This window comes from Alosa pseudoharengus, unplaced genomic scaffold (genome assembly GCF_046254945.1).
Source record: "Alosa pseudoharengus isolate Yale_2024_CS ecotype anadromous, Long Island Sound unplaced genomic scaffold, YU_APseudo_1.1 YU_APseudo_1.1_scf_2, whole genome shotgun sequence".
Lineage (NCBI taxonomy): Eukaryota > Metazoa > Chordata > Actinopteri > Clupeiformes > Clupeidae > Alosa > Alosa pseudoharengus.
Genome location: NW_027468663.1, coordinates 48,826,678 through 48,851,334, shown reverse-complemented (window position 1 = coordinate 48,851,334; position 24,657 = coordinate 48,826,678). Strand labels below are relative to the sequence as shown.

General features: G+C 42.3%; 2 protein-coding genes across 3 annotated transcripts; one reads left to right on the top strand and one right to left on the bottom strand.

The window, feature by feature from the left end:
* Positions 1–103: 103 nt before the first annotated feature.
* Positions 104–15,107, bottom strand: abi1b (abl-interactor 1b). 2 transcript variants are annotated; one of them, XM_076295327.1, is made up of 10 exons: positions 14,921–15,107; positions 10,898–11,065; positions 8,158–8,334; positions 5,478–5,581; positions 4,798–4,938; positions 3,651–3,754; positions 3,254–3,466; positions 2,438–2,530; positions 1,803–1,988; positions 104–1,324 (listed from the first exon to the last, which is right to left on the bottom strand). In XM_076295327.1, the coding sequence occupies exons 1-10, from the start codon at positions 15,035–15,037 to the stop codon at positions 1,149–1,151; spliced, it is 1,479 nt and encodes a 492-aa protein (XP_076151442.1). In that variant the 5' UTR covers positions 15,038–15,107; the 3' UTR covers positions 104–1,148. The 2 variants fall into 2 exon arrangements, with proteins under 2 accessions (XP_076151442.1, XP_076151443.1); XM_076295328.1 differs by lacking the exon at positions 2,438–2,530 and having other exon boundaries at positions 14,921–15,106.
* A 1,013-nt stretch (positions 15,108–16,120) lies between these two features.
* acbd5b (acyl-CoA binding domain containing 5b) lies at positions 16,121–22,776 on the top strand. The gene is made up of 12 exons (XM_076296049.1): positions 16,121–16,197; positions 16,608–16,728; positions 17,189–17,261; positions 17,341–17,458; positions 18,599–18,766; positions 18,945–19,157; positions 19,665–19,759; positions 20,206–20,389; positions 20,597–20,784; positions 21,606–21,656; positions 21,908–22,017; positions 22,104–22,776. Exons 1-12 carry the CDS (start codon positions 16,122–16,124, stop codon positions 22,114–22,116), a joined length of 1,410 nt encoding a protein of 469 aa, XP_076152164.1. The 5' UTR covers position 16,121; the 3' UTR covers positions 22,117–22,776.
* The last annotated feature ends 1,881 nt before the right edge of the window (positions 22,777–24,657 follow it).

Below are 24,657 nucleotides of genomic sequence, written 5' to 3'. Positions count from 1 at the left end.
CCCCACACTGACACAGACACACACACACTGGAGTGGACTCTTATCAGTAGAAGCTGTCTGTGGATCTAGGGTTTACAATGCACCTACTTGAGACAGTACAAGCGATGGCACTCACAGCTGAGGTATCTGTATGGCATGTGTCAATTTGTACAGAGAAGTGCACGCATGGTGCACCAGTTCCACGCGACCTTCTCAAGATGGAGGTTTTAAGAGAGGTGGCGTCGCCAGCAGGAGGGGCTGTCTCATGGAGCTCATTCAAATGTGTAAGACAACTCATTTTGTAAACAAGATGAAAGGGTTATCTGTCAGACATCCCAGGTCAGTGTTGATCCTCGCTGCCGGTTACATGATGAGAGACCTGCTGAGCACTACCTGTCTATGAGAACAGGGACTTTAAAGGCAGCTCTTACCACGTTAGCGGGCTTCCCAGGTTACTCATGTACCTGGTTTGGTCTGCAACACCAGCAGTGAACTACTGCGGTCTCACACTAGTGGCAGAAGTATACTCTATGGCATTCAAACACATGTCAACAAAATAGAATATTACATGGGCAAACAGAAGAGGCTACAAAATCAAATCAGTAATCTTCATTTTTGTTTTGCAAGGCTAAAAAATATCAAGCAATGACATTCAAAAGACATTCTGCACAAATGTTAATGATAAGAAAATGTTTGTACAAAAACCTGAATAAAATGAATATTTTGTTGTTAAAAAAAAAGACTGGATCATAATGAAAAAAGACATGTGGACAAATGACGTAGACTGGTCAGGACACTGACACACATACACACACACAAACACTACTGACCACCTACAAGCTGCATTTCACATTACTGTATATACAAAACATACAACAAAAAGACCTAACCAGAAATATACTGACTATTATTCATATCTTTACATGTTTACCTTCAATAACAACTTAGCAATACCTCCCCTCCCCACCCCCAAATACACATTGTTATGTTATGGTTTGCAGGTTTTCATTAAAATAACAAAAAAGAAACAAACATTCTTTAATAGCCAAATGCACTTTGTAATGTTTGTTTATGATTGACAGGAGTCCCTGTGTATTCACAGACACAGACACCTACACACACACACACACACACACACACACACACACACACACACACACACACTTCCCTCAGTCTGCGTAGTGCATGATGGACTCCACATAGTTGCCTGGAAACAGGCCTGTGACGCCGTTGCACACACCCTCGAACCATCCGTCATCGTTTTTCTTGATGATATAGATGATGGCACCCTCCATGAAAGAAAGCTCATCGTCCTTGTCCTTGGAGTAATCATAAATGGCCACCACTACAGGCAAGCAGAAGAAGAGAGACGGGGTTGTCGTCAGGACCACTGCCTATGTGCTGACGCTGGAAGTGTGATATTGCCCTTGTTATTGTGTCTGCAGATGCATCTGGTGTACTGCACAGAAGTATACTGCAGTAGAATAACAAAAAGCTGAGCAATGGTCTTAGGCTCAGGCAGGTAATGAAAGCTGCATATTCCATTCCTGTTTAGATATAATAACTATGCTAATATGCCATGTTAAGAATAGGGCATGTGGTGTTTGGCCAGATTTAACTTTTAAACTGAGCGTTTGCATCTGTACCTATTCCAGTGGCAAAGTCCTGCTCTGTTTAGTAAACAGTTTGCAATATATGTTGATCTTTCATGCTTATATTATTGGCGCATGCTTAGATTCCTTGTACAAGAGATGGCAATAATGGCCACCACAGCTCTTGGCTTGACAGGCAAGGTCATTAAAGAGACTCGGAGAACGACTCACCTTTCTCCAGGTAAGTCTTGGGGGCCCAGTGAGGGTCGCCGTCAGCGTAGGGGTCACTGTAGTGGACCACTGCCGCATCCTCGTCTTCGTAGTCCACTGGCGGCGGCGGGGGAGGGGGGTTGGCCTCCTCAAACAGCATCGTGTCCTCAGGCAGGGGGGGTGGGGGTGGTGAGGGACTGTCAGTTACTACAGAAACAATGAGGATGGACAGAGGAGATGGTTCACACACTACAAAGTGTTGACATTGCAGAGGCTACAGAAGAAAGAAACAACGTCCAACAAAGGATGCAGCACAGTAAAAAATGCATTAACTAAAAACCGCAAGTATCAATATTTGAAGTATTCAATTCAGTATTCAATATTTAAAAGGAATGCAACTGAATTTATCATGAAGGAGTTACTATACACCAAGCCAGTGTACACAGCTGAGTGGTTTCCTTCATCGACTACGGGTCGTCAACATGTTCCTGTCTTAATCAGATCACTGCAACTTAAAGTCATCTGGTCATCTGCTGTGGTGAGGCATTGGGACAGGAGGAGCGGGTGGAGATGCAAGCCTCTGCGCTGGTGGAGGAGGGGGGAGGGTGAGGGGGGAGGGGTGGTGTGGGCATGTGAAGCCCCGAGCGCCTACTTACTGTTCTCCTGCACCCGGGCCACGAAGCCCGTGAGTGGGATCTGAGGGGTGAGCTGCACCATGGGAGGAGGAGGAGGCGGCGGAGCTGCGGTCACTGGAGGTGGCGGCGGCAGCAGCCCAGCCCCACAGACAGGTGAGCAGACGGACAGGCAGACAAGACAGGTAGGCACACAGACAGACATACAGGCAGAGAGGTGAGCAGACAGGCAGACAGCACTAGGAGACTGAGCTGAACATAAAAAAAAAGAGATGGGAACATCAACAGAGGTCAAATCAGTAGCGGTGGTCAAGACGAGAACCAGAGCGACGGCAGTGTGAGAAGGAAGGAAACCTCATTTGCCAACCATGTAACATCAGAGGGGGATGAGGTGCGACTGGGCAGAAGACTGCTGATACAGGAGCACTCATCACCAATCATGGGTCGCAAATGAGTAAATGGGAGCTGTGCTGAAGTGGTTTCCCTACTTTACACTAAAATGTGGACCAATTAATGTGAACTCCACACCAGTGGGAATGGAAGAAATAGTACAACAGTAGGATGTTAATCACCTCAAAACTATTTATCTTTACATATTACTTACACATACAGATGGAAACGTGCATCTGATACATAGACTGTTAAGGGTTAATTATTAAATCATGTGAATAGTGAATTAATGAATTGAAAAGTACATATAAACAATCCACAGCAATGCAGAGTTCTCCTCTATACTTCTTGTTGCATTTAGACTGCCTTCATCATGGATCTTTGTGACATGCTACACTGGACAGTGCAGATGCCCATGGGCCGCAGCAGCAGCAGGGTCAGGGAGCACACCTGAGTTCTGGGTGTAGGTGGGCCCCCCGTTGACGTGGGCCGGCGGGGCGGAAGTGAACTGGGAGGAGGAGACGGAGGGCGCGCGGCGGTACGTGCCCGTGGCCGACACCATGGAGGCCGAGGAAGAGGCGTGACGCGAGATCTGCCGGGAGATGGTGCCAAACTGGGACATGGGCACAGGGCCGAGGCCTGGACCCTGCGGAACCGCCGACGCTGAGGGGACAGGAGGGAGGGATTTAGGAGAAAAGAAAGAAAGAAAGGAAGAAAGAAAGAAAGGAAAGAAAGAAAAGAGAGATAATAAGATGAGTCCAAGGTGAATGAGCAGTACTCAGTCAGTCGGATGAGTGGTGTGAGCGTATTGAGCCGACCCCCCTGTGGAGCGCGAGTGGTGGCGTACCTGATGCCATGCTGGTGGGTGGTGAGGGTGTGGGCACAGCCAGAGGGATGCCCACACTGCTGCTGCCACTGTTCTCCCGACCACCGCTGCCTCCACTGCTGCCACTGCAGACACACACAAGACGGGTGAAACCACCACCGCACAGTCAGAGAGTAATTTAATGAATAGTGGCATCAAATATTTTCTTCATTTGTGTGTGGTGCTTTTTGGAGAGATGAAAACATGAGAGGAGGAGACAGGCAGAAAGAGAAGAATAGAACCACCACTTCTACCAGTGGGTGAACCCATCCACCCCTTCACACAATCTGGAGCTCCTTCCAAATATTCTCCTTGCAAATATTCGGGAGCCCTGACAAACTTCATTGAAGCTAAAGTGCTTCGTTCCTTTGAGCAAAATCCAAGATGAAACAAGATAAAAATTCAAGATGAATCAGAGATATTCTCCATCACCACAGGGCTATGAGGGAGGATCCAGCAGCACTCCAACAGACAGTCTATAATTACATTTCCCCTGTGCCACCACCCCCACCTCCGTCTGACCCCACCAGTGCAAGCTGCAATCCTTTCATTATGACGGGACACATCAGCAAACAGAAGAGGCTGGTTTTTGGGAGGTTACACAACCGTAATCTCTTCCTCTAATTGACTTGCTTACGTTGGCTTGTGTGTGTGTGATTAATGCAGGATTAGTTGGATACGTTGCAGAAGGGGGGTTTGTGTGTTCAGTGTTTCTATCTCTCCAGCTGCATGGTTGTGCATGTGTTTGTGCTTGGGATATACTGTAGCATGGGTTGGGGAGGACAAGATATTTTGTCCCTGTGGCTATTTGTGTTTGCACCTACATAAGCAAATTATACTGTATTTGTGTGTGTGTGTGTGTGTGTGTGTGTGTGTGTGTGTGTGTGTGTGTGTGTGTGTGTTTATGTGTGTGTGTGTGTGTGTGTGTGTGTGTGTGCGCGCATGTGCGTGCGTGTGTGTACATGTGTGCCCGCACGCGTGTTTGTGTGTGTGTGTGAGAGAGAGAGAGAGAGAGAAAGAGAGAGAGAGAGACAGTGAGTATGATAAAGTGTGTGAGTGTGTGAGATAGAGAGAGCATGAGTGAGTGTGTGTGCGCGTGTGTGTGCGCGTGTGTGTGTTGGAGGGTTACCTGTGTGTCCTGGGCCTCTGGTTGACCGAGGCGGTGCGGCCTGGGCTGTTCTGGCTGCCCAGCCTGGCGGGGCTGGTCATGTAGTCATTAGGCACCACAGGAGGCTTCACCGGCTCCAGGGTCTTATACGGGGTGTTCCTCCTGCCCAGCACACAAACACACCGTCATGTGAGTCACATCGACTGTAGCCACCTCCGCTGGCAGACCACAGTGATCAGCCCGTGTGGAATGTGTTTCAAGGGCGAGAGTGTGGCCTAAAGACATGATCCTCCACCATCATGTGTGTACATGTGCCAAAACAAACACATATCAGTTATAGTATTATAGTATAGCACAATAGTATTTATCAGTTATAGTATTATAGTATAGCACAATAGTATTTATCACCATTAGTTAATTAGTACGACTATAGTTGCCCATATGTCAACAGTAAACACTCCACGCTGACCATGGTGCATACTGATAACCAACAACTAGTGTGGTAGACAACGTGGGGAAGAAACACTGTTGTTTACTGACAAACACATACCCCAATGGGGGTTATAATGGTTATAATGGCTGTCCTACTACAGAATAGCAGACAGCACTTTTCCTGTCTGTCTGAGTTTTCTCCACCTCTGCATGTGTTGGTGTACAATCAAATCAGACAGACTGTAGCAGCTGAAATGGCCTGTGCCTACCCAAGAGTTCCGCGGCCTGCCATTGGTGGACTCGGAGGCTTCTGCGTGGGCGGATTTGTCCTTGATAAGGTTCCTCCTCTGGCTGGTTGGTTGTTGCCATGTTGCTGCAGTAACATTCACAAACATGTAAGTTAGAGAGGATTAATGCCGTGTGCTATGCATTGATGTTGGTTGCTGTAGTTACAGATGTTGTTACAGATAATATGTAGTGGAGCATAGAACAGTAAAAAGAGATATACACATCCTTAGACATAATACCATCAGAAGGCAGTTCAATGTTTATTCTGAAAGAGATCTGTTTGTCTACTACACCAACTAAGAAAAAGTTCAACTGACACTATTCAAGTGAATGTGATGGCAATATCTGAACTGTCAGTCTAATAAATGGAATCTGAATTCCATGAATTCATTGAACACCAATGCATGAACAGGGATGAGCTGCACTTACCTTGGCTTTTAGCCACTTAATGACAGCAGAAAGAGAGGAGAAAGACAGCAAGTTATACAACAAGTGGTCAGAGCCTTTGGAGCCATAGAGACTATGAGGCACAATAGAAACTGTTTATTCTATATAAAATAACACTGAAGACAGCAGTCCACTATGTTCTGATTGTGAATGTGCTATTGCTAAAGCTGCTGAACAAAATCTATGGTAATTAATTAGATATCTTGTTTATATTGAGGTCCACAGTCTATTGATCCCACCACATGATAAGAGTTGGCAGTACATCAACCGGAACTGGCATTGCCCTGACAGACTGCTTTGTCAAATGTGGTAGCAAGCTGTTATGCATTTCCAAGAAAGTTGGCGCTTTTCAACACCATTGAAGGACTGATAGGAATACCATTAGCCGTGGCTTATACATTGATTTTGCAAAATTTCTTCAGCTATGAGGTTAATACACGGGGGCAGATAACATGTTATCAATTATGGTTCTTTTAACTTGCATAAAACACTGTCCTGCGGCCTATACACAATGCGGATAATACACAGGAAATTACTTTAGCGCAGTAGTCAACACCTGCTGTTTTGTTTCGTTTTTTTTGGGGGGGGGGGTACACGAAGCCATTTTGAAAGGCATCATCTCCTGATTCTGTGGGGTGCATGTGCTTACTGTCCCCCTCTACATGAGAGAGATTTCAGCCCCTCAGTGTGATCATGAGCAGAGGTATAGTGATAACAGGCACCGATGGGAGCTCTTTAAAAAAGACATGATCTATAAACTGTCGGGTTCAGCCCAGTGCGGTGATCTGGCCTTTAGCTATGTGGAGCATTCCACCCGCCGATGCGGATCTAGTGAGGATAGCGGGCTGCTCCCTGAGGCGTAAACTCTGTGGGAGAGGTCCCTGTGTTAAAGAGGTCGCGGACGTCTGACTGGGGCGTAGAGATGACTCATTTGATGAGCATCAAGTCCGGGACCCCGGTAACGTATTCATGGCGTGAGGGGAGGCCCCAGGGAGAGTGCTGGACGCCTGGAGAGCTATTCACACAGCAAACAGTGGAGCACAGAGCTGAGCTTCCACATGAGGCCCTGCCTTCACAGGCAGCAACTAGAGAGAGAGAGAGGAAGAAAGAGGGAGGGAGGGAGGGAGAGAGAGAGGGAGGAATAGAGAGAGAGGAGGGAGAGAGAGAGAAAGTGAAGGTTAGTAGGAGAGGGAGAGAGAGGGGGGGAGAAGAAGAGAGAGAGAAAGTGAATGGGAGTGAGAGATACAGTGATAAATGGAGAGATTGAGAGTATAAGTGAGAGTGAAAGTAAAGGGGGATGAGAGAGAGTGAAAGAGAGAAAGCGCTTTTGCTCTGTATTCCAAAGACTTGATGCCCCCCCCCCAACCCCAGACTACATAATCAATAATCATCACAGGCATTGCACGTGGAAACAAACAATATGGCTCATTGCAGTGGACGATGCATTGCAGTTTTGGTCTTGCTGTGGTGGCACTGGGTTCATGTCAATGGTCATTAATTATTCAACACCTCTTGCTGAGAGAGGTGTCAGAGGGATCTCAAATAGCAACCATCAAGCAACAGCTCCTCATATTCATATTAGGGGGCTTCATTTCCCAAATGCCTTTATTTGTGGCAGAGACACAGTCAGTAACCAGTGCTTTGTCATACAGTCAGTATTTCCTCTGAAACATAATCAGGTCTATGTTAACAGACAAGCCACTAGCAACTAAAGGAAAACAGTAGGAAATATATAATCATGCACTGAGCTAAAGAGAATAGCAGCTAGATAGGTAGGAGAAAAGGAGAGAGAGGAGAGAGATGGGATGGAGGGTCCATTTCCCACAGATCACAAGGAGAGGGGGGGGGTCTTGGCCCAGTTTACTCTCACTCTGTCTTTCTCTCCCTTCTCTCTCTTCCCCTCTGTCTCTCTCTCGCCAGATAGCTCTCACAGCATTAGCCCCAAGTGAATTAACCATTCCCTGCTTTTTCCAGGTCAAGAATGTGGGCGTCTGAATACCTCTCCAAAACGGACCAAAAGGGCTACACATGCCGCACATCTGCTCACTCACCAAGACAGATTTCATAATTTATCTTGTATGTCCATCAGAGCATGGCTTTGTGTATGTTGCATGTCGTTGTTCCAATGACTCTCAAACATTTCACAAAACAATTGTAGCAACAATACAATAGCAAACAGTGTAAACTGCACAGGAAGGAAGGGGGGTATCTTACTTTGACACCATGGCCCACATCATCCAGGAGGGTGTAGTCTATGGGCTTCCTAATGTACCTCACTGGCCTCTCCATGTTCCCGGGAGCGATGATCTTGTGGGTCCGTGACGTGTTCTTGTTTGTGGTCAGTATTCCAATCTCTCGTCGGGCTACTTTCTCCTTGTGGATGTCCACAGTCTGTTTACCAGGGTGTAAAAGGAGGAGAAAGTCAGGCATTGATGACAAGCACTTCACACACCAAGCACAAACACTTAACAACTGTATCATGGTTTTTGGGACCTACAGTAAATGATGAAACCAGGTGTGTTAGACTTGGTTCACAACACCTGCATCATCCACTAGTGGCTGTGGTAGATATTAAGAAGCATTGAAATCCTGCTGATACAAACTACAGCAATGAGTCTGCTCAAAACACCATACATTCTACATGCATGGGAAGGTACAAAAAAATCATAGGGTTCAAGAGATCAATCGAATCAAGGGATCGGATGGTGTTATCACCCAATTATTCTGTAATAGAGACTTGGCACACACTCATAACAGCTCAAGCTGATTAAACTAGACCAATCATGTAAGTTTGATCAGGCAATAGTCTTAATTATATCCTCAGAGTGACAGGGTTATTTTTCTGACCGGCAATCCATAAGGTAGCTGAACCCTTTCGGCACCCCTGATGCCAACTTGAACCCAGCTATCATGCAGCTGACCCCTTTACCCCTGATGCCAAATTGAACCCAGCTATCATGCAGCTGACCCCTTTACTCCTGATGCCAAGTTAAACCCAGCTATCATGCAGCTGACCTCTTTACCCCTGATGCCAACTTAAACCCAGCTATCATGCAGCTGACTGCACAACTGGCGCAAACTCTGACAGAGGGCTTTTAACAACAGTGGCAACTGAAAAGAAGGGGGCTGAGCCACATGAAAGCACCAGAGATGATATCTGTAATACGGCTAACTTTCATTATGAATCCATATCAGTGCTTAGGGGTGGTCTACGGTTGAGCAAGTGCAGCTGTGAACGTCAAGAAATGAAATATAGCCTGTTGGGTTGGCTTGGCTTGGCTGTTTGTGCTATTCTCTGAGTGACCGGGTTTGTCACCAGGAACAGAGCATCGGGGCAGAAAACAGCAGAGTCTCTTTTCAGACGGCCGCAAACCCTTTTAGCATCTTAAGGTTAGTGGGTGGAGCCAAACCATCAGAATGAAATCCCCCCCGACAAGAAAAAAGAAGGTGAGAGGAAAAGACAGAGACAGAGGACACAGATAAAGGGGCTGATTAACCGTCTCCGCTGATAACCACCAACATCCTATATCTGCTCCATCTGCCAGCTTTATTGAGAAACTCATAAATAGAAGTAGCTTCTCCTACTGCCTCAGCCCTGTCTAACAGATGCACACACTCCTACAACACAAATGCAGAATTATAAAGCTGTTGGGGTAGATTTTGGCTTTGTCTAAAATAGGAGTTTTAAATTTCTCAGAGTTGCAGTGGTAAAGATTAAGGCTGGGTTAGGGTAAACCCCAGAAGTTGCTGTCACAGTTGTTACATCTCAACAGCATCTATTGACAAGTAAAGTAAGCTGTACACAAGTGTTCTCAGAGTTAAAATGGTGACTATATACACTATATTTAAAGAGAGGAAACATGGTGGTCACACCCAAATTCAGTACCTAAGTCTGACAAATCACAAACCATTTCCTGCATGTAGAGAGACTGAGTTCAGGGACACTTGACTGAGTGCTGAAAACAACACAGAAAACAAGTTCATAAGACAAAGACAACCACATAGGTGCTATAACATAATGGCCTCTCTGACAAAGGATGAACACTATTTTAGCAGCACAATTAGTGTGATGTCCTATTAGCAGTTTTGAGATGCAGCTTCAATGATATTTATAAGGATATAGACTAACCATCCCCATCCAAGACCTAAAGCACAAATAAAACACTTTGTGCATAATATGCATAAAACAGCTTTTCTGTCCACCAGTGCCCTTTAGTGACGTGACACAAGCAGTAAGCTATCATCGGTCACAAACACTAACATTATTAGTATGCAGCTGGCAGTTCCATCATCCCCTGAGCACTGACGATATGCTGGAGCTGTGAGGAGAATGTTTAGAGGCAAAGTCTTTCGACATCAATATAACTCTTATCTCTGAGGATGTAACCGAGCAAATTTCAATATTACACCATGCAAAAAAGCATCATTGCAATCAAAAAGTTAACAAAAAATGGGCTTGGAATGCACTTACATCTATGTAATGCTAAAAAGCAAAAGACTATCGAGTAAAATGTCTCACAATAAGGCAATGAGGCAACATTTCGCAGCCATGTGACTAAGAAAGCATTTTCAGTAATATGGAGCTTCCAGGAAGATGACATAGCACAACACACTCTCAAATAACCAAAGCCATTCAAAAGGCAAAGGGCAGATTGCATGGTTTAGGGCAGAAGTGAGTCAGGTTAACATGAATGGATGTGCCCTGCCAAACCAACCACTGGGACACTCTGACTCACAGCAGAAATCAGCAAGATTTGTTCTCTGTGGCAAAGACTGGCAAAACATCTACCCAATGAGCCCCAATAGGGAAAGGCTCTCAGGAAGAGATGCAAATGGAAAGATTTCATTTCATGACTCAAGTCAACATAATTGAAACCTTTAAATTAAGTGCGTGCGTGCGTGCGTGCGTGGGTGCGTGGGTGCGTGCGTGCGTGCGTGCGTGCGTGCGACTAACCTGGGAGATGTGGTTGATGGAGGACTCCATGCGGCGCAGCTGGGACGCCTGGATGTCCAGCAGCTGCAGTACATTGTTGGCTAAGGCATTGATCTGGTAGGCTACACTGGCCAAAGACTGGGTGGTGTAGGCTTTGGTCTCCTCCAGGGCTTTCCTCTTGTCCTGTGCCTTGAATAACAGAGGGTCAAGAGGACGAGAGATCATCATCAAGGAAGTAGAGAGGAAGATGAACAGATACTTACCAACAGAACAAACTTGGGACCAGTTAGGCCTTCTCATCTGGTCTATAATGGATAATGAGGACACCAGACATATCATCTCTCATTTGCACGGCATTTAAATAATACGCAGAAAGGGCTGGGTATGCACGCATATCATAAGTATATTGACCATACACATGCCACTAATAGCTTGGCCACACCAATGTAAAACTGTTATAACAACTTTATTACAAGCCACCATGGCCATAAAAATATACCAGCATGAGAGTTGACAGACACCATCCTTATATTCTCCACAGTTATGCATGGTTTGGAGCACTGTGTGGGGACTGGCCTACAGCATCAAGTCTGTTTCTACAAGCATATCCTATGGCTGAAATATATTGTTGTGACCATGTAAACATAATTGGATTGGACACAAATGGACATACAGGGAAGTAGGCTGCACTACATACAACACTTTGATCTAATGCTGACGTATACAGACACTGTTTTACTCCATTTACAGACTGCCTGCACTGATTCTAATTAAACCCTTTCACGACACACTAATCAGAGCTAAGGAAAAATATGGCCTGAATAGCAGTGTAATTAGCTAACAGCTATAGGCAGCAGACTATGCCAATAGCCCTCTGAGCAAGCTTAGCAAAGGAAACACTTTCACTGAAAAAAAAGGATGATGTTGAATCTAGAAAAGTTGGTTTGCCAACCAAGCTACATATGGTCTCTGTAGAACCATCCAAGTCAAAACCAAAATACTTGTATGACAAATGCTCACTTCAAATCACATTTTTACATAGGATGCTCATTTAATTTTTTTAATGCAAATCCAGATGACATGACGGATCATAGCATTCCATTAAATGTAAGCGTATAATTGAAAACACACACACCACCTAGCATGACCCAACTGGGTGGACGCTGATGGCACTGAGGCTTTGGACTGCAGCACTGGCTGCTGGCCTGTGCCCTGACCTGCCTGTGACTTTACGAGTCCCTCCCTTCTACCCAGCTCACTTGTCTCTGAGGCCAGGGGCCTGCAAGGCACAGAGGCCAAGCTCTTGGAACTGTTTACAGTGCTATGGCACAAAACTCAGTTCCATTACTCCAAACATCACCAACGCACTGTAAATAAAAAGCACAACATCATTTTTGCCTGTAGATGTGCTCTACAATAAAATTAGTTATGGAAATTCTCCCGACATTTAAAACAAAATAGTCCAGAACAATTGGGTTAACAATTTCCATCTATGACAGAACATCATGAATCCATCAATGACTTCATACCAAGAATGAGCAAATCAAAAATGAAGAGAAAACAAGCCTGCTTGGGAACGGGGTGATCTGAATTCAGTTGAGAACTCGAGGAGCACACCCTCTTAAGTCATGATTGAAATATCTATGAGACAATCTGAGACTGATATCCAGCGACTGAGTTCATGTGTGTGTGTGTGTGTGTGTGTGTGTGTGTGTGTGTATCACAATTCACAAACTAGGAGATGACACATATGTCATCCAGCACAAAGTCAGTATACTTCAACTGGTCATATTTTGCTGTATTTTCCCAGACATAAGTCAACCCTTCTGAGTTATAGATTGAATTTCCCTCAAATCGGTGCATTCTGCTCTGCCATATACTTATAAACAATGCCATGGCTTTACAATCTCTTACACAATTAACTACTTTTAATCAACTCAAAATAAAACTGCAACATTTTTGCACTGAGTATAAATGAGCCCAACCATTATCCAAAATATTCCATTTTTATAATAGAGACTCTAATTGTGTTATAGCCATTCAACACCGTTGTCTTTCTCTTCTTACTGGCAATGTTATTAGCATCACTTCAGAATATTTTGACATATTTGCACAAGAGACACCCTCTGGATATCTTGTACATGAAATTATCTATACATCATTGATCAGTATGTAAATGGGAGGAGGTTAGTCAATGGTAATAGTAATGGTCATGTTATAGACGGTCAATAGATGATCACAGATACTAAGTTTGTCCTACTACAAAAAAAAAAAAAACATTAAATGTGGCAGAGAATATTCTCAGGTTTTAATTGTAGGGAGGTTTCATCAAGGAGAGTGCACTTAACTGAGCTAAACAGAAAACCAGAATGGCAAGTTTCACTAAACTCATTTTAATATTACTTAACGATGCAAAATTGTGTTTTGAAGCATGTTTATTCATAGCAGTAACTACATGTAGTTCTGTCTACATTTGGTCACTACTAGTGATGACCTGATCTGGCATTTTGACCTGCTACATCATTTCTTCATGCTCACTTAGGGCCAGTCTTTCATCATTCTTTTAGTTCAATTTGTTTTTCGAGCGACTAAACTGGGACATACATTTCCTCTTTCAAATGCAATCCAGTCTTAGTGTCTGTCCTGCAACATGTAAGCTTACTCTGTGTTTTCTGACAACACATCACAGTACATTTGTCTTTCTTGAGACCAGTAACATTTCTGTCATATGTCTCTTACTTTTCGGGATCATAGGAATAATAACTAGAGAACAATGAATGACTGAAGCCAGTAACACAAACATGCACATTCAATGTCTCATGCAAGATAATGTGCGATCAAGCTGGTCAGATAGATAGATAGATAGATAGATAGATAGATAGATAGATAGATATAATTTATTGATCCCTAGGGGAAATTCAAGAATTCATATGCCGGTAAGAGTTGGGCCTATGTGTCTTACAGTTACAAGCTGTTACACAACATGTCTCAAAAATATCTCAATAGAATATTTCTGTCATAGGTCACAGAGAAATACAGCCTAACCATTATCTACCTCACACTTCTGAAGCATGCAACTGATGTGGGACTAGGCCCATCAAATATATTCAGGTCAGGCCTTAATATGTGGGACTTATATTGTTCTCAATATCTGTACAGTAAGACATCTGAATGTAGGCTCCAAGGCAAATTTTTGAAATTAGGCTATCCCCTAGAATACATTAGGTACAACTGCACAGAGCCATATATCAGTTTATTTTAACACACACGGAGGAATAACGTTAAGGTCAATAGAAAATAGGCTATAGTCTAAGGCTGTCGCATCGATCGCATAGCCTACGCTGTGGCAGCAAGCTCATAAGCAAGCTCAGAAACCGGTCTGATGTTGAAACGGAATCAGTCTGCTTTGTAGTTTTCCTCGATGTTATTCGATCGACACAAATGACAAGCGTGTTGATAACTGCCTTTGTGTGTGGATGCTGTAAAACATCACCAGCACATTCTGCAATGTGTGAAGAACAATATAGCATGTGCTGCATGCGTTCAATCAGGCGGTGAAGCAGACTACTTTGGAAGGCACGCCTACACCGACATAGACATATAATGTAAATTTAGCCTACATTTTTTAAGCAGCCTGAACTATCAGTTCAGACTGTCAAATTGGTGGGCTAAATCCGCTACATTGTAACATGCAAGGAAGAGAACGTATCCGATCCCGGAGTGATCATAGACACACCCTCCGCGCAGCTTTGTGGCTGACTGTATGAGGACTCAAACCCGTGTGCATCAGTGATGTAGCTCGGCAAGAATAAGCGAGAATAACGAACGAGAACAGAAATATGGACAAAATCCCTACCACAATAAGAAAAATACACCATTATAGGTTATCTGTCACCGTGAAAAATCTTTTTATCCTCTAAATATTCCCCCTGATCGGTGGGATACATTTCCTGTCTCCGGCTTTCCCACAATTCAGTAATTTCCACTATCTCGACAAGGCAGCTCGCTACAATATATGATATTTCAAAGCGTTCCTCTACCTACCTGTACATAGTTGTTCTCACAATATTCTGCGACCCTTGATAGATTCTGATAGCTCTCAACAAGAGCACTTTTACCAGCCGGAATTTCTTCCTCTAGCAGCATTTGTAGCTCTGCCATCTTACATCCCTCCGCATTACTATTCTACTTGTTCTCTCTGCTTTCATTGAACCCCGTTCAGCTCCAGTCGAAGAGGGAGCTCCCCCGCCTGGTATTGTGGGATTCCTAGCCTCGCTCTGACAGTCACCACATTATTCATCGCGGTGAAATCAGCGCGGTGAAATGTAATTCGTTTGTAAGGGATAATGATTAATCTGTAGCCTATTGAAGATGAGAGCGGATTTTACGCGCGGTAAAAAACAATGTGTCCAACCTGCTAGGCTATAATACATATTTGAATTAGTGGTCAAACGTGTGATATATTATAGCCTATTGCCTAATATTATAGCTTAAAGCTATTGTTAATGAACTGGACAGTGCTTCACTTTAGAAGAATGCCAAGAATGGCAAGCAAACGCGCAAAAATATGAAATAGGCATAAGGTAGCCTATATACCCTATCAACAAGGACAGGTTATTTTGGAATGGTTTTACATATTGTAGTAGTCTACGCCTACAACCTCATACTCCAGCCAGATTACGTTGGCGATCAACTATGCGCTTTTAGCCGCACGAGAGCCCCCCCTTTGGGATGTATGCATCCATTTTAAATACCCCTCGCAAAGCATTGTGGATATCGTAGGAAAAGGTCAGCAAAGAGATATGGCAAAACGTCCATTTTTTTACTACATTTCCCAGAGTGTCCTTTGCAACATATGTTCTTGACAGAAGTAGTGGCAGTAGTTTATCCACATAATATGCCTCAGTCGATGGTAAGTAGCCTACACTTGATTCGAGTTGGCCTATTTTGCAGTTATTGCACTTGGTGTTAAATTGAAATAACGATGCAGTCATGTTGCGTTTCACCAGTAGCCTATCCGATCAATTAAATTGCAATACAGGTAGCCTAATCAACAGGTAATTTAGACTTGGGCAACAACCACCGTCTTTTAACTTCTTGCAATAGGCTACATTATTTTGTTTCTGCAGTTCCACAAATCATATTCATGTAACAAGCTTCCACATGTAGTCAAGCCTACTCTCTGTTTACTCTGAACTTACTGTCGCCTCTGTAGAGTGATTTGTAAACTGTCCAAGGTAGTGACATGGCGACTGACAAATCTATCCACCATCTCCGGTTTGATGCTGCTGTAAAAGTGATAGAAAATCTACCGCCTGACGGTGAGTGCACCATGGTCCACATTTTGACAGACCCGTTGTTTTTATGAGTTATGGTCATGGGTGTCACTTAAGCCTGCCACTTGAAGAGAAACACCCATTTAAATGTTGTAATTAGTCCAGTAAAAAAATAAATCCTTGTAGCGCTATTGCCAATATGAACTTTGAGGAATTGTAGTGAACTTCATTACACACGTAGGCCTATATGCTGTATGTTTATTGCACTAGACCTGTATTTTATTGTATTTATAGGCTAATGCGTTTTATAATTTAATTTTCATAGCCTATACTGAAGTTCTATACATTTTACTTACACTACGATTCTCAAATTGTGCAGCACATCAGTCTCACATCAATCTGTTAATATACACAACCCACACATTAGACCATCTCCTACTCGTTCCTCTCAACAGGCTCATATCAACCCTCACAAGATATGATGCGAGTGTTTTATAGTTACTATAAGCAGGCTACACATGGTCCTTGTGATGTCTCAAAACCTACTTCCTGGGATTCAGAGGAGAAAGCCAAATGGTAAGCTGCATACATTGATAATTATTTCTTAATAGCATATTTACATTTAGCCACTTGATCCTTAGTACAAAATTTAATGTAGGCTAAACCATAGTTCAAATAGACTTTCTCTATAAACAAATAAGCTGTCAAAATAGCGTGAAAGACATGTTACCACTTCATCAATTTGTTGTAAGAGAAGGAGTGAAACAGAGATGTCCTGTAAACCAAGATAGCATGTTAAGGCATTTAAAGAGGTGTTTTACAGGGTTCCCAATTATGTGCTATTATATTTAATGAAAAAAATGATTGATTTTTGATTGAATGTATAGAGAAAGAGGGCTTCCAACATAAGGCAGAAAGAAAATGTAATTAATTTGTCAAATATATATAGTGAGATAAATATGAATATAATGAGTATAAATGCCTAAATCCTAATACCTCACTATAAAATAACCAGTTTATACTCACCTATCTACAGGGAAGCATGGAAAGCTTTAGGTAGCATGACAAAAGAGGAAGCCATGATGGAGTATGTTCAAGAAATTAAACTGGTAAGCCCTTCTTTAGTTTTCTCAGAAACATGAGCATGTTCAGTTTTCTATTCTAAATATAATGTGTCATCCATGACAGATTTTGGAGATATTTCCCGTTACTGAAGAGGTGTCAGAACTACTTGATGTTCTTGACAACTTCTATGAGTTTGTTGACAACGATGGTGTATTAGTGGGATCAGTGGAGTTCATCAGAGGTATGTTAAATACAATAGTGTGATATAGTGTTTTCCATATCAAACTAATGCTAGTTATATTCTGTATTCAAAACCACAATGTGCTGTGATATTTGCTCATATGTCAAACAACTCTAAATTTAGGGTTTTGATGTTGAATTGTTTCAGTGGTCAAAATAAGAAATAAGAGAGAAAGAAGAAATGACAAAATGCAGCCAGTTATCTGAAACTGCATCACCATGTACCAACCACGCCACTGGCATCAGCAGTGGTGTTCTTAATTTAATTACCTTCTAATCCTCTCATTTGAAATAGAAGGCATGAGAGTAATTCCACGTCAATTCAACCAGGGCCTACGCACTTAGGTCTCAAAAAATTCAGAAATTACCAGGTGTACCTATTCTACCCAGGAGACACATTGTAAAATTACTTTTATGTAAGATCAATACTTTCCAAGATACAGCCAGTTTTACAGGGGGAGGGGGGTGTCGATTTTTGTCTAAATAAATGAAGAGCCTATGTTGACAAATATGTCTTCTGAAGGCCTAAACAGAGCCCAGCCAAAAACTCCAATAAAATTTTGATCAACTTTGAGGGACAGCTATGACCATGCAGGATCATCCAGACCAAATGTGACGATTTTGCTACCTACTATTCCTATTTATGTACCAGCATGCAAAATGTGAGCCTCCTACATGGTTTAGTTCTTGTGCTATGGGCTTGTGAACTTTGACAAAAAAAAGAGGCTGAACAAAATCGACACCCCCCCTCCTTCTGTAAAACTGGCTGTATCTTGGAAAGTATTGATCTAACATAAAAGTAATTTTACAGTGTGTCTCCTGGATAACATAGGTACACCTGGTAGTTTCAGAATTTTTTGAGACCTAAGTGCGTGGGCCCTGGTTGAATTGACGTGGAATGACCCATGACATACAGAGTGCTGATTCTTTCCATGGCAGCAGGGATTTCAATTTGTATAACGTAGTTTGATAGGCATTGTGTTATTTAGCCAAAAAGTTTATGACAAAAGGGTATAAATGCTTAAAAACAAAGTCCGTGCTGTTAGGAGTGTGGGATGATGCAAAATAAGGATTTGTGTATGTGTTTGTTTAGTGGAGTGCAATTTCATCTTCTCATTTTGGGTATCTGAACCTCCTTCAGAAACTGATAAGAATTTGGTCAGTGGACATATTGAGTTCAACGACACTGAATGTGGAGTGAAAGCAGGTGATGAAGGTGATGATGAAGAGGAAGAGGAAGAGGAGGAACACAGTGGAGATGGACATGACTCTGAGAATGAGATGGAAGTGGTGCTGGTGGAGAAAGAAGGTATCCATGAATTGTAAATGTCATTTCTTTGAAAGTTATTTCAGGCCTGTGGTTGTTTGTGCCTAGCTTTCAGCATTGACTGTCTGACACCACATAAGTTCCTCTTATGCCATGATTGATCGATTGCACTCTGTCTAGCTCTGTTCCCTGATGTTACATTCTCAAGTCTTGCTTTCAGACTACCAGTGTGTGGACCTTACTGGACCAGTGGTGGATGTAACTTGGTGGAGAGGTGGGTCTCCCGTTGATAATGCCAGTGTGGAGAAAAGCAGCTCCTCGCTGAGCGATGGCACTACCAGCTCCCTCAGCACCCAGGAGGATGAAGAGCTGGCCTGTTCCCAGGAGTCCCCAGCTGAGAAACTCGTCTGCTGCATTGATGCACACATATCCAGTAAGGACAACCACCATGCCTGGGTTGTAGGAAAAATTAAGTGAAAGAGAGTCTTTAATATATTTGTGTGTGTGTTTCTTTGTTTTGGTCTCTGTTTGTGTTTGCATTGCCCTTTGGCTGAAGCCAGTAATGGATTATAAGGTTTTTATAAGTGGTGGTGGTTAAATTGAAGTGCACCTGATCCTTCTCATTGGAGATGTGCTAGTTTCCTCTCTGGACTCTAGTGTGTGTGTGTGTGTGTGTGTGTGTGTGTGTGTTTGTCTTTTGGCATGCGGATGTTGCTAGTGGCAAATGGTGGTTGTAGCAGTAGTGGTCAATTAAAATACGCTGATTCTATTAAGTACTGTAGATTTGCTAGTCTTCTTCCTGATGGATTCACTCCAGTAATATAGCATTCCAAGAACTTAATGGTAGTTCATCATTTACCATGATGCTTATGTTAGTCACTGTTGTGCTCATAGTGTCCATAGTGATGTGTCTGTTTGTGATCTGATATTCCCCTAACAGATGACAATGGGGTGGCCTCTGGACAAAGTCACCACACTCAGGCTGCAGATAATGAGGTGAACTGTGACTCCTCAGAACATCCCGCTCCAGAGGAAGTAAGGCTTTCCTGTGCTTGGCTCAGAATGATTACAGGAGGGACTGCACATGAATTACATAATTATATGTTGGGTTTACTCTTGTTCAACCAAAAATTCTAGTTCATAAAACACTTTGTTTGTGAGTTCTATTTTAATCACATGTTTAATCGTTCCTGGCATCAGCATCTGCTGTGGAAAATCTCCCCAGAGATAAATGTACTAGAATGGCATGTAGGCTACAAGGGAAAACGCTTACATATTAACTGAACCAAACAAACAGAACAGAAGAAAATGGGCTGTATTTTTGGTGCAGCTGTAAATCGAACTTCTGGCCTTTTCTTTGCTGTTCAATAAATGGCTTTTGGCTGCATCATCCTCTCAACTGTGTTGCAGTGACTGTATGATCTGACTTCATTTATCATGGTTGTCATACTCTGGCAAATGCTCCCTATTTCCTGCTCAAGGGTGCTACAGTTCCCAGGATCTCGCTGGCAACGCCTGAAGGAGGTCGGGCCAGAAGGCAGAATCCACAGGGAGGGAACAAGGCCGGTCAGTGTGGGAATCAGGAACCAAACCCACAACACAGTCCCCCCTACTTTCAGGCTCATGGAACAGTCCAGCCAGACCAGGGCTCGGTCCAGATGGAAGGTGGGGTCTCAGTTACTCTACTGATTATTAGTGATAATTAGGTGAGACTCTTTAGCCATGTGTTGGAGATTATTTATTTAATGATGCATCATTACTTTAAGTCAGAATTACTTAATTCCCCATGGTGAACATAGCGTGCTATGGAAAACATGTCATCTTTGATACCTAATATTGTATTTTTGTCCATTTTAAAACCTGGTCCTGTAGGCGGTAGCTCACTTGGATTAGAACCATGTTCTCACAGCGAGACAGATTGCCAGGTAGCTCAGAGGAGCAAGCACATTGCCGTGGGAGATATAAACAAGGATGTTGTCATAGCGCTCACACGTCTACAGGCAGACATGCAGGATGTGCTGCAGAGGCTGAACACACTAGAGGCCCTGAGGAACACACAGGTACGAACATTTGTAAGGATCCATTTCAGCAGTAAAACTTCATGACAATAAAACAATAAGCACTTCATGACTATAGTTCTGTCTGGTTTCTGGCGCTGGGTAATTGTCTAAACTTGCAACACATCATAGCACACATCAAAGTCTTAAAATAATAACTTGTTTTAAACATCCATCATGGTCTAAAATGACTGTCCACAAGTGTGAGTCAAGTTTAAGTCATGTTTAAATATTTAAGTCAAGTTTAAATAGCCATCCATGGTCACAAAGGAAACCATACGAAATACTGACAATCTTACAGGAGAAAAGTGTCATGATGATGTATGATCATCAACAGTGTACAACACTTTTTCTGTGCTTGAAAAGACGTTCCTTAGTTGTTCCTTAGTTGCTGTTCCTTAGTAGACATTGAGGGGAGTATTCATTTATTTTCATTGTGTCCCCTAGCCTAGGTTATATATGTGGCCTGAAATGCCTTGTATGTGAAAAAAAACTTCTTCCCGAAGCACTTTTGAATTTATTTCCTCAGCATATTAGCTTATATCATAGATTATTATGGCCATTATTTGAACAGTGAAAATAATAATAAAAGAGTTTTTGAACTTTAATGTCACTAATGCTGATTGTTCAATGATTCATTTGAATTTAAATATTTAAAATACTTTCTCAGCAAAAAATATATATGCGATTAATTTAGATTAATTAATCACAGAGTATGTAATTAATTAGATTCTTTTTTTTAATCGATTGACAGCCCTAGTTTTTCCTATCCTAACCAACATCAGATGCCTATTACACATTTGGATTGTTTTATTATTTTTCAGACAAAGTCCTTAGTACTCAGAGAGGAGCAGCTTATGAATGAAACAAAAAAGGTAACATTATATAAGAGTAATACTACAGTATGTGTTGTGAGTGTTTAATGAACTGATTAGGGGTGAACCCTCATTTGTTTTTTAAAGATTACATTGTTTGACCATTGTAAACATCTAGGCCTACCAGAATAAGTAACTGTTAGGCTTGCAACTTTGCAACTTTACAATTTTACAGTTTTGTTCTTTTACTGTAAATCTTGTAAATGAGCATGTCAGACAGAACTAAAGCGGGAGATTTATGTCTGTTTTAGAGGACGTCATGGTGGCCCTTCAGCTTGTCTCCAGCCACTATGTCTCTTGCTATAGCTTGGCCCCTCTTGGTGCATTGGATTGTTGACTTTTACTACCAGCGGAGGAGAAAGTAAGTGTCCTTACTTACCGTGTGTGTGTGTGTGTGTGTGTCCATGTATGCAAATAACAACCCTGTCTTTAAATTTTTTTCAATAGGCAGCTGCACTGATGATTACATGTCATATCATCAGATGATAATCCTGTCCGTTCCTGACTACTAAAAGAAGTCATCTTTGGTTGTTGCAAGCCAGCAAAAGATGGTGCCGGACGGTCATCAGTACTGTGTGTGAAAATAAAACAGGTCATATAGGTGACATCGCACTCTATGGTAGTGTAACGGTAGCCAGCCAGTATGAGAGCTGTGCAGTGAGTAAACCTCCCTCCTGATACCTTGAGAGATGTGCTAACAACAGATGCTAGCACCCATGACTTTTAGCCTCTTGCTGACATACCTGCCTCCCAATCCGAGACACTGCAAGTTCATGGGTCCGATTGCAAGTCAGTATGGTATGGTGATGTATGATCATCAACAGTGTACAACACAATGAACACTGAATGAACACTGCTCATTTACAAGATTTACAGTAAAAGAACAAAACTGTAAAATTGTAAAGTTGCAAAGTTGAGCTTAATGGCAGAGGTGTGTTGAATTACCCGAAGCGTCCGAAGCGCTAACCAGTAGGCCACGGCTGCCCCAGGGCATGATAACTTCTTTATAGACAGTAATGTGATTTTTAAATATGTTTATCCCGTATGTTCATTATAATTTATTGTGTATTTAGGGTCAATGGTAATGTAATGCTTAACTTAGAAACATAAACAGTTTAAAAATGGATTTGTTTGTGTCTTTGTGTTTTTTTTGTTTTATCCAAGGTGATTTTAAAGGATGTAGTTACAACTTGCATCCACTGCTGCCTGGTCTTTATTGTTGTACAACAATGCCAAAAAGGGTTTAAAGGAGTCATGCCACAAGATAAAAAAAAGAATCTTCTTGGTTTTGAAGATATGTTAAAGGGGAACTATGCAGATTTTTTAGCTTAATTTACCTTACCTGAACAGCTTCAAAGTCATTGAAATGGTTATATGATTTTTTTCGGGTTGAATGGTGGGCGTCTCGTTTCCCCATAGCAACTGTGAGGGGAAAAACCACCCTTGCAACGTTGGGCCGGTGGGCCGACGGCCTCAAAGACAGAAAGACAGAAAGTCTCGCAGCCATAGCTTGCAGCCTCGCGATGTAATGAATTGCTTTACTGCACTACACACATACACGCCAGGCACCAGCTAGAACAAGGTAGCGATGGAGTTTCTCAGACATTCGTCACGGCAGAGCCAGCGAAAAGAAGCAGAAAGCGAGTAAACCGTTGTCGGGGGAACATGGAAAGAGGAAAACGGCAAACTGACTGATTGAGGAGTGTCGTAAATCATATACTCTGAAGCTGTAGGGGGAGCTCTGCAGAGAAACCTGCTAGCAAAAAGCGAGAAAACAGCGAAGAAATTGACAAAACTGCATAGTTTCTCTTTAATGTGACTAATTGAAAATTACAATTTTGACTATTTCATGGGAAATATATGTTCATTTTGAATTTGATGCCAGCAACATGTCTCAAAAAAAGTTGGGACAGGGGTATGTTTACCACTGTGCTGCTTCACTTCTTCAAAATTCTGTAAATGTTTAGGAACTGATGAGACCAGTTGCTAAAGTTTTGAAAGTGAAATGTTGTCCCATTTCTGCTCGATATAGGATTTCAGTTGCTCAACAGTATAGGGTATTCTTAATCATGTTTTTCATTCCATGATGCAACCAATGTGACAGGCCTGGACTGCAGACAGGCCATTTTAGCACCTGGACTCTTCCTCTATGGAGAAATACTTTTTAAATATGTGCACAATTCATTTTGGCATTGTTGGACACTCCTATCTTGAGCACATAGAAGTCTGAAGAAGTAGTGGTTTTGATATTTAATATATTTAATATTTAAAATATATATTTTAATATGTGTGTGTAAAAATGTTACTTAACTGGTAGAGAAAATGTGTGCTTTATTGGTAAAAATGGATTTTGTCTTACTGATCGCTTACTTTTAAGAGTTTTTTTGACATAAAGTGAATTTTGGCTTAACAGTTGTATGTCATACTTCCCGTGTGTGCGTGTGTTTCACAAACTAGGAGACGACACATATGTCATCCAACACAAATTCACGAAGTCAGTGTACTTCAACACTTTCAAAAATGTGTCTTTTTTTCACTGTGCCAGCTTCAGGGTACTGTTCCCACCTCTTTTGGCTTACCATCAAATGATTGACCTCTTTATAAAGCTGAGACCCTGTAGTTTTTTAGGAAACAATCAGAATAGCTGTGTGAAGTACTGGCAGAGAGTTACATAAACTAGAATATCGTTTTTTCTTTCTGCCAGACAACAAGCATCTCTGAACTGACCGCATTTCAGCCCTCTAGGTCACTTGATATGACTTTTTGACTGTGTGCAAAAGTAGATCAATATAGATTGAAAAATGAGTACTTTAGACCATTATTTGCCAAGGTACAGTATGCTCATGCGTTTTGTAAAATGTCTTATATGGAAACTCCCCATATAGTACTTTTGGTTACCCAGAATGCGTACTGACAATAAAAGCCTTACTGTGTGGCAACCTCTTGGTGTAGAAGCATAATCCTGGTCTCAAATGAAACGTAACACTTTTCCTGTAGACTA

Coding starts and splice junctions, on each gene's coding strand:
- abi1b (XM_076295327.1), bottom strand. CDS start 15,037: ATGGCAGAGCTACAAATGCTGCTAGAGGAAGAAATTCCGGCTGGTAAA. Junction 2,531..3,253: donor CACCTACACCCAGAACTCAG/GTGTGCTCCCTG, acceptor CGCCACCTCCAG/TGACCGCAGCTCCGCCGCCT. Junction 1,325..1,802: donor CAAGACTTACCTGGAGAAAG/GTGAGTCGTTCT, acceptor GCTTGCCTGTAG/TGGTGGCCATTTATGATTAC.
- acbd5b (XM_076296049.1), top strand. CDS start 16,122: ATGGCGACTGACAAATCTATCCACCATCTCCGGTTTGATGCTGCTGTA. Junction 20,390..20,596: donor GGGCTCGGTCCAGATGGAAG/GTGGGGTCTCAG, acceptor CTGGTCCTGTAG/GCGGTAGCTCACTTGGATTA. Junction 20,785..21,605: donor AGGCCCTGAGGAACACACAG/GTACGAACATTT, acceptor ATTATTTTTCAG/ACAAAGTCCTTAGTACTCAG.